The sequence below is a fragment of the Terrapene carolina genome, unplaced genomic scaffold, assembly GCF_002925995.2.
Source record: "Terrapene carolina triunguis isolate 2854851 unplaced genomic scaffold, T_m_triunguis-2.0 Scaffold96, whole genome shotgun sequence".
Classification (NCBI taxonomy): Eukaryota; Metazoa; Chordata; order Testudines; family Emydidae; genus Terrapene; species Terrapene triunguis.
The window spans coordinates 27,690,695-27,700,513 of record NW_020664447.1 but is presented as its reverse complement, the minus strand read 5'-3'; the positions used below and the strand labels follow the sequence as shown (position 1 = coordinate 27,700,513).

General features: G+C 40.7%; 1 protein-coding gene across 2 annotated transcripts in view; it reads right to left on the bottom strand.

Moving 5' to 3' along the window:
• EXT2 (exostosin glycosyltransferase 2) overlaps positions 1-9,819 on the bottom strand; it is a 110,117-nt gene that overhangs the window by 82,809 nt on the left and 17,489 nt on the right. For both annotated transcript variants that reach the window (XM_024214540.3, XM_024214549.3), the window contains exons 6-7: positions 7,598-7,737; positions 6,464-6,557 (exon numbers count right to left, since the gene is read on the bottom strand). In XM_024214540.3, the coding sequence (XP_024070308.1) occupies positions 6,464-6,557; positions 7,598-7,737 (234 nt within the window). The remainder of the gene's footprint in view (positions 1-6,463; positions 6,558-7,597; positions 7,738-9,819) is intronic.

Genomic DNA, 9,819 nt, shown 5'->3' with positions numbered 1-9,819 from the left:
ATATATATAATATAGAAATGGAGAATCCCTGAACAGAGGGGAGAGTTCCTGTTTTCTGATCTTACCCATCAGTTATATGGTTGTAAATGTTTTCACAACAATGCAGAGTGGGGTGTGAACATGAAGATTCAATTTTGGGGAGGGGCACAGGATGCAGAGTTTGGGTGGGCTGGGGGCTCCGATGGCAAAACATTTTGCAGGCCAGAACAAAAAAAGCAAAGGCTAGCATGGCAAGGTTTCACAGCAAATCAGTGGCAGTGCAGGGAGATTGAATACAACTCAGGTTTCCTGATTTTTAGTCCCGCTTAAACCACTAAATACTGCTGCCTCTTTTCCCTGATTTATACCATATACTGTCCTGGTAAAGCAGCTTTGCAAAATGAAGTTGTATTGAAATCACAAAAGCCAAGTCACGTCAGCCCTGGAAAAACAACACAAGGGCTAATGTGTCTGTATGTTATCCTCCTCATGATAGCAATGATTTAATTCTCATAGCGACCAAACTATTTTCTCCCAGCCCAAACCTAAAAAAGAAAAAGTTTATTTACAAGCTCTTGTGTGCTGTAAATTTAAGACATTTCTATTTAATGGCTTTCGTGATTTCCCGTCAGATACTTGGCAAAGTAATTCCAGCAAGAAAATTTGAAAAATTAAACACAAATAAACTTCCTTCAACAGTCTTATTGTCAAAGAGATTTTTAATCTATATCAACTTGAAGGGGAAAAAAATGTAATCTTGATATATGAACTCCACTGAGTTAATCACAGAAAGATGCTGTACAGAGAGCTGCTAACAAATGGAGAAGACAGCCAAATAAAATTTTAAATACTACGATTCAATTCCAGTGCTTTCCCATTAAAGGCAAAGATTTCTGCATCTGAGGAGCAACTGCTTTATACTGGCATAGTACATACAGATAGTTTAGAATTTAGCACAACTGGGGTGCTCTTTCATCGTGTGTGTGCATCTAATAGTGTATGTTTTACACAATGGTGTGGTTTTATCAGCATGAGATCAGGATAGCTGTATTATTTATAAAAAAAAAGCCAGTGTGTGTTATTCAGGTCACCCCCAAAGAGGGACAAAGCTTTTACACAACACCACAGCAATATGTATTCCGTATGAGCCAGATATTTCACAGCAATATTTTAGAAAAATGTTAGTTTCTATGAAGCTGTTTTCTTTGTACTGCTCTACTGTAATATCTGGCACCTAAGCGATCATAAGTCCAACTGTACAGAGCCCAGGAATATGATTAAAACATCCAAAAAAATTTTAAAAACCACCACAAAATGGCACACTTCTAAGGTCCAATATCTCAGGCCCTTCCAGGCTTAGAAGCAAATGTGGTGGGAATGCATTGGGAAGCTAGTAGACTTTTTTCTTCTGTACATAAAATTATGACATTACTGTCAGAACTGTGTCTTGCTCATTCTGAGCCTGGAGTAGGTGTATTTTTTTTTTTTTTTAAATCAACACAAGAGGCGAAGGAGGGCATTTTGTGGGATCGCCTTCATTTTAAAAAATCAACCTATTTGAAATATTAAAATTAGCTATGGAGGAAACAGATTAGTGGACAGAGCAGAGGAGCTATTCAAAGGTGAATGATAAATTCATTTTATCACATGGTATCACCTCCATATGTGGAATTTTATGAAAGTTGTGGGTGATGGAGGAAAGGAGTTAAAAAGAACCCTAGCTCTTATCTGCTGGTATGAAAATACCTAGATCCAAGAGCACAATAATCAATCATTTCCATAGCAACTTTAATACAAGGATTTCAAACTACTTTATAAGCATTAATAAGCCTCACCACATTGTTATACTCATTTTACTACTGGACAAGTTCCATTCTTTGTGCCTCAATTTAAACACAGTCAAAGTGCTTTAGGGTGTAAGAGGCAGAATTAGAACAGAGGATAGTCATGATTCCACTCCACTGTTCCAGCTACTAAACACTCCCATTTTAACCAGGAATCTGGCCACAGGTTTCACAGGTGATAGATGACACTTAAGGCTAGCTACAGTCAGTCTCTTTCAGGTCAGAGCCACATCCTCACAGAGATGAGCATCACAAGATAGTGAAGAAAGTGCTGTTATTCTTCAGAAGTAGGGTGACCAGACAGCAAATGCGAAAAATCGGGACAGGGGGTAATAGGAGCCTATATAAGAAAGAATCAAAATTCGGGACTGTCCGTATAAAATCGGGACATCTGGTCACTCTATTCAGAAGTGAAGCAATGAATAGTAGGAGAAGAAAACAGAGCATACATTGTTAAATACTGTTGAGCAAAGTAATTTACCTGCAAACAATGACAAATAATCCTCTGAAACAGTGCAAAGACAGAATGTAGGAAAATAATGCCCCTGAACAAGCAGAGTACAGATTAGAAAAGCATTCTGTAACCATCATATAAGAGACAGCAGCTAAGCAGATAGATACTAGCAAACACTGCCACACATCACAGTGGAAAGCAATGGGGAAAGAGGTGTAATTCACAGCTGGAAAAAGTGTAAACAAGCTCCTCAATTTATCTACAGAGGAGCATCTACAAATACTTATTAGTCAGGGTCCAGCTCAGGCAAGGTGTTAGTAAAGCAGCAGGGCTGAGATGTTACCCACAAGTTGACTGTGCCTTTGAATCTCTTAGCACCTGACACCTCAAAGACTCAATCACATTCTGAAACTCTCCTTTCCCTCACCAGCCCCTGAAGTCTTGAATTGTGATTAATCTTCATTTATTAATTAATGCATGCACAGTGCCATACAAGTGCTGAATATAATTTAAGGAGTCAAACAGCAAAGAGTAGAAGATGAGAGTTTACAGAGTGAAGGTGTTGGCACTTGGATGTCGCAGGAGGACTTTCCAACTAGACAAGAAGTTTCAGGATTTTTTTTTTCCAGAATAATTCCCATCAGAAGAAGGTAAGTATATTTTTAACCTCTATGTCAAGGGCCAACTAAATGTATCACCCCATTGTGAAACTGACAGAACAGCAGAATGCAGACAGCTGTGAGACAGGTGATGGTTTACTTTGTGAATCAATCCTTTATTTTGCTATTCAATGTCATATCAGATGTTAGATATTATTTTCTGAATATCTGTCCTGGAAATATCACAAGACCAGGTATCACAGAGAGGACTTCACAGATGCTTAGCACTGGGAATTCAGCAATAAATAAGGCTGATAAAGTTTCAAATGAATGGATAACCTGTGCACGTGTCCTCAGCCTGCAGCAGACAGAGCCAGCCTCAGAAGACAAGAGGAAGGTGGGCAGAGAGCCTGCTGACAGACCTTGCTCCAATTTTATTCCAGAATTTTCACCAGCTAATATGCACAAGAATATTCACCACATGTGAAAAAGAATCAAAGTGTATGAGTAGTTTGGTGTGAATGAGGAATCAGAGAAGCTCTAAAATGGTCAGTGATACTCTGGAACTTACAAAAATGGCTAGTGCAGACCATTTATATGCCAGAAAACTCCACATCAAACGCCACTGATCCTCTCCAACCAAACACTAACTTGACTTGGTGGGGAAGGAGAAAATTTGAGATAGCATACAAGTTCTGGGTACTAAAATGCATAAGGGTTGTGGTGAATATGGAGTATTCTACATTGGCAGCTCAGACATTGTAAGGAGCTTTTTTAAAAATATATTTTAATTCAAAGCACCTGGCAAAGACTTCATACGTATATAGGGGCACGTGTACATATTCACAACTAATAGATGCTGTTTTTAGCACCTATTAGAGTTGTGAATATGTACACATCTCTGGCAGTTGACCTAAAGATAACACAGCCATAGTAGTTAACTGGAGTGGCGTGAATAAAGGGAATGGAAACCTCTGCTGGGATACTTGCACAAAGGCTTCTGTTCTGCATACAAGGAAAGTTAAACTAGTCATAGAAATTAGACATGAAGGAAATGGAAGATTAAATTATCTAGTCTATTCTTTGCACCAGCACACGCAGAATGGATCCATATAGTTAGGGCAATTTCATGACCATAGGATTTGAAAGTTAGTCAATTTCACATTTTCAGATGTTTATATCTGAAATGTCAGTGTTGTAATCATGGGGGGTACAGACCCAAAAGAGGGTGGGAGTTGGGGGGTGTTGCAAAGCTGTTGTAGAGGGGGTCACGGGATTGTCACCCTCACTTCTGTGAGCCCAGCTGTGGAGCTTCCTGCAGCAGGTGGAGGTACCCGGAGGTGGGTCTCATCTCCCCCCAAGAGCAACTGTGTAGGGCAGGGGTAGACAACCTATGGCACGCGTGCCGAAGGCGGCACACAAGATTATTTTCAGTGGCACTCACACTGCCCGGGTCTTGGCCACCGGTCCGGGGGGCTCTGCATTTTAATTTAATTTTAAATGAAGCTTCTTAAACTTTTTAAAAACTTTATTTACTTTACATACAACAATAGTTTGGTTATATATTATAGACTTACAAAAAGAGACCTTCTAAAAACATTAAAATGTATGACTGGCATGCAAAACCTTAAATTAGAGTGAATAAATGAAGACTTGGCACACCACTTCTGAAAGGTTGCCGACCCCGGTGTAGGGGATGAGGAAGTCCCGTGCCTCCCCAGCCCGGGGACTAGCAGCTGGAGCCTGGGGAACAGTAGGATACCCCAGCTTGAGTGTCCCCAGCCCTGCTCCTCCCTCTCCCCTCCAATAGCTAGATTTCATGGGGGAGGGCTTATTTCATGGTCCATGACACATTTTTCACGGCCGTGAATTTAGTAAGGCCCTACATATAGTATAGCTTCCAGCACTGTGTAGTTATAAGTGAGTTGAACAATGGGACTTTTATTACTTGGAGAGACTATTCCACATATTAAAAATCTCACCATAAGGAATATTTTCTGATATTTATCTTAAATTTCCTATTTCTGAATTTCATCTCCTTACTCCTACTTATACCTCTTGGACCACTTAAACATTTTCTCCCTCTCCTTGATATTTACAAATATCATCAGGGAGGAAAGATGGCTTTGTGGCTAAGGTTATAACTTGGGACTCCAGAGGCCTGGGTTCAATTCCTGCTCTGCCACAGAAATCCTATATGACTTTAAACAAGTCCCTTAGTTCTCCATCTGTAAAAGAGGGCTAACAGTACTTCTCTACCCACAGTGGTGGTGTAAGAATAAATATATCAATAACTATGAGGCACTCAATGACAAGGGTGACAGAAATACCTTACATAAAAGTATCTGTGAAATGCACATATCCTTCTTTCCCTATGCCTCCAAAATGTAATTCTCCAAGATGCTCAGCCACTTTACCACAATCTGCCTACAGCCAACAATTGTACTGATCTGCTCAGCTGAGTCACTGACACACACACACCTGCATGAGAATGCTAAGGTCAGAGCAAGTATCTGGTATTATGGACACTAACAATCTGTGGCAAACAGGCAGCATCATCTATTGGACTGAACTGGGAACTGAGTCAATACTCCTTGATTATATTCCTGTCTCAGCTCAACTCATTCCATGACCTTATATAAGTCACAACCTCTCTATGACTCTGTTTTCCCCTTGTAAAACACATATAACATCTATCTTACAGGGATGAGCTTGTGTAATTAACGTACATAAAACATTTTGCTTTTAACTACCACCTTTCATCCAAAGATTTCCAAGTATATTTATAGATCTGGACATATGTAGGGTCAGCAGAATTCATGAATCTCTCACTTCAATGAATTTAGCTATGGTTGAGCAGGAAGCTACAAATTTGCACTATGCTTTTATCAGAAACTTGTCTTAACTTGCAAGAGCAGGGGAATAAAATTGAACTCTGCAGGAATTTAAATCATCATTGTGTGTTGAGAAAGCAGGGAGAACAAAGTAAAATGAAATTACTTACAGTGGAATTTGGCCAGCTACTGAAGTAAGCACCCCTGCTCTTGTGGAAAGTACCATGGGATCTTTAATGAACAGGTGGTCTGGACCTCAGTTTTTCTTTTCACAGTATTTACGCAGTCCATGCTCGGGAGACCCTGACCCTTGTGGGCACTGAAGATCCCATAACATCTTTCACAAGAGCATGAATGTTAACATAACATGCCAGAGAAATTCCAGTGTGGGTAACTAAATTCTGCCTACTCAAGCGTTCTTCTACAATTGCAATCATATGCAGTGTTCTTAAATTCCTGACCTAAACTACACTGTAGTACTGTTAAACAGCTGCTCTTCAGCAGATTTAGTTGTGCCAGAAATGGACAAAAAATTATCTTTGCATATTCAGTATTTAAGTATTCTGAGCATTTTATAAATGTCAGTTATTGTATTTTTAGTGCAAAAAATCAGCGAGCTGAATGAACTGAACTTTAATAATATGAGAATATGCAGAATGCTTCTACTCCCAACCACACTTCACACACATACACAGGCAGTGGACACATATGAACTCATGTATAGATTTAAATGCTATATTCAGGCTATTTTACCTGTCTCTGCATCTCCTCAATCTGCCGCTGAGGAATGCTTTGCAGAATGCTGTACATTTCAGGCATCTTTTCTTCAGGTATCACAACAGAAGCTCTAAATGCAAAACAGTGAGGGGGGAAAAGTATAAAAATGCCACATGAGAACATACCAATAGTCCATCTAAACTGGTATCATAACGTGCTACGCTCTAGAGGTTTCAGAGGAAGGCATAAGCCCCTGTAATGCAATTATTCATTCAATACTAGATCATTGGGGAATTTCTTCTTGACCCCAGCTGCTCAACCTAAGGGAAATGCCCAAAAACTCCGAAGGGTGCATTTGCAGAAGAGCAGCTGCAAGTGGCTACATAGAGGAGTGTGGTCTAATGAATTAAGTATGGACTGAGAGCCAAGAATTCCTGTGTTCTAATTCCAGCTCTGTCAATGACTTGGTGTAATTCTGAATAAATCATTTAGGGGAAAAGAGTGTTAAGTATGTAAACTTGTATGCACACAAAATGGGCATTTTGCATGCATACAAAATCTCTGCCGTGACTCAGTCACTCACACCTGTAAAATGGGGATACTTCTTTCCCTCACAGGGGTTTGGGAGGTGTAAACTACTAGAAGTAAATTTAAACAGCTTGGGTGCAAATACAAGTGTGAAAAGACCAATAATTTTTGTTCTATAGATTAATATCCTGAGCTGCAAGAATCAGGAAATCCAATACCAAGAATTGGACAAGTATCAGAGGGGTAGCCGTGTTAGTCTGGATCTGTAAAAAGCAACAGAGAGTCTTGTGGCACCTTTAAGACTAACAGATTTATTGGAGCATAAGCTTTCGTGGGCTTATGCTCCAATACATCTGTTAGTATTAAAGGTGCCACAGGACTCAAGAATTGGACAGTCTGTGCTGCTCTCCACCCTCGTTTTGTCTCCTCTCATTTTCCTGTTCCATTACTTCCTATGCTTGGATGCATCCATAGGGTGGACTTCAACTGCCCTGTTGTCAGCATTCTCAATGCAGCCCCCTGCATATTCTGTTCCTTCACTTCTAGATTGTGAGGTTTCAAGTGGTTTGAATTTATTGCACATCACCAAGTGGCATGCATACCTTACACAGGTATGGAGGGTGCAAACCAATAAATACGAACCTCTTCCAGTCCAGAACTTCAGAGAAAGGCAAAATATAGGAGTCAGCAATAACAATAGGGACACAGCCAGCCTGAAGTACATCACTTAGCACAGCTTGTCCCAGGCGAGCACCACGCAGAACGATGCAGAATGTGGCTTCCTGTCAGTGAATAGCAACCACAAACAAAGATGAAAAAAGGAACAAATATTACATCCCTATAATTTATATATTCATTCCCCTCTGAACACAGAGGTTAAAGGAAAACAGCACTCAAGTTTGCTCTCTGCCATCATTCTGAGTGATATTCAGACTCAAAATAAATGTGCAACTTTATTCTGCACTGGCCACTGGGTGTAAGGTGAAAAATGAGGACAGAATGAACTAACAGGGCTTTTCCATATTGTGTTTTAGTGATCCCATGTCAGAAGTTTAATCCATCAGGAAAGACAAAAGAATGCCAAACCCTTTACAAATTTAACATCTTAATGGCTGACTATGATCATGATTAAGGCTATGATTATGTCACGGAGGTCACAGAAGTCACGGAATCCATGACTTCCAGAGACCTCCATGATATTGGGGCACCGCAGCAGCCCAGCCACCGCCGGCAGTGGGTTCCCCCCCAGGCCTTCAGGGCAGTGGTGGATCCCCCCACAGCTCCCAACCACTGGGTGGGGCGGGGAGCCACAATTCCCAGCTACTGTATGCAGCGGGGCAGGTTGCGGAACCCTCCTCCCTCCCCATTTTGTCAGGGATGTTTTTAGTAAAAGTCAGGGACAGGTCACAGCTTCGGTGAATTTTTGTTTATTGCCCGTGACCTGTCCCTGACTTTTACTAAAAATATCCATGACAAAATTGAAGCCTTAATCATGATTATTCAACTGATACAATATATAAATGCTCTGGAATGTCAGTGGAGACACTCTGAGAAACAATTTTCCCTGTGTTGATATATGCATTAGAAAGAAAAAAAAAAAAAGTACTATATAACACTGTTCAAAAATAACTGATGTTTGTTAAACGCTAGGGAACTGGTTCAGGGACTGTAGTGGGTCAAAGATTTTTCATCTCTAGGTCATTGGTTCAAAGCTAGCTCAGGATGTTAGTAAGTTACTATCTGATGTCTGTTCTATGGCCTATGTACAAAGAGTTTTCTAGTTACAATCCAGTTTCCAGAAGACAGTATCCACAGAAACCACCATTCCTATTGGCATTGACAACTTGGTTGGCAACAAAAGCAGAGAAACTGAGAACCAAGTAGGACATGAAGGCGAAATATTCTTTCACCTTATAGGTGGCCTTTGCAGGGCAGGGATGAGGTACAGTGGCTAGGCAGCATTGGTCAAGCTTGCGCTGCTGATGATGTATTAGTACTGCACTAACAGGACTTTGCTCCCCAGGGCTATCAGTCTGGCTTTCTCCAGCACCAAAAAAGGTCACTCAAAAATTGTTTATAGATTTATTTATTAAGAAAGGATCTAGTGAATCTATTATCCAAGAGCCCAAGAAAAGAGAAGGAACACAGTATGTGAGGAGGAATATAGACTTTAAGGCCAGAAGAAACCATCATGATCGTCTAGTCTGGCCTCTTGCACATCACAGGACACAGAACCTCACTCATCCACTCCTGTAATAGGCTCATAACCTCGGGCTGAGCTACTGAAGTCCTCAAATCTTGATTAAAGGCTTCAAGTTACAGAGAGTCCACCACTTACTCTAATTCAAACCAGCAGTTGACCTGTGCCCCACATTGCAGAGGAAGGCAAAAAACCCAGGGTCTCTGTCAATCTGACCTAGGGGGAAATTATTTTCCAACACCAAATATGCCAATCAGTTAGACCATGAGCATGTGGGCAAGGCCCACCCACCAGACACATAGGAAAGAATTCTCTGTATTAATTCAGAGCCTTCTCCATCTAGTGTCATATCTCTCCCATTGGAGATATTTGCTAACAGTTGTCGTGGATGGGCCATGAGCCACTGTAGGCAACTTCATCATACCATCCCCTCCATAAACTTATCAAGCACAGTCTTGAAACAAGTTGTTTTTTGCTCCCACAACTAGCCTTGCAAGGCTGGTCCAGAACTTCACTCTTCTGATGGTTAGAAACCTTTGTCTAATTTCGAGCTTGAACTGGTTGGTTGCCAGCTTATATCCATTTGTTCTTGTGTCAACATTGATCCTTAACTTCAGTAACTCCTCTCCCTCCCTGGTGTTCATCCCTCTCTTGTATTTATAGA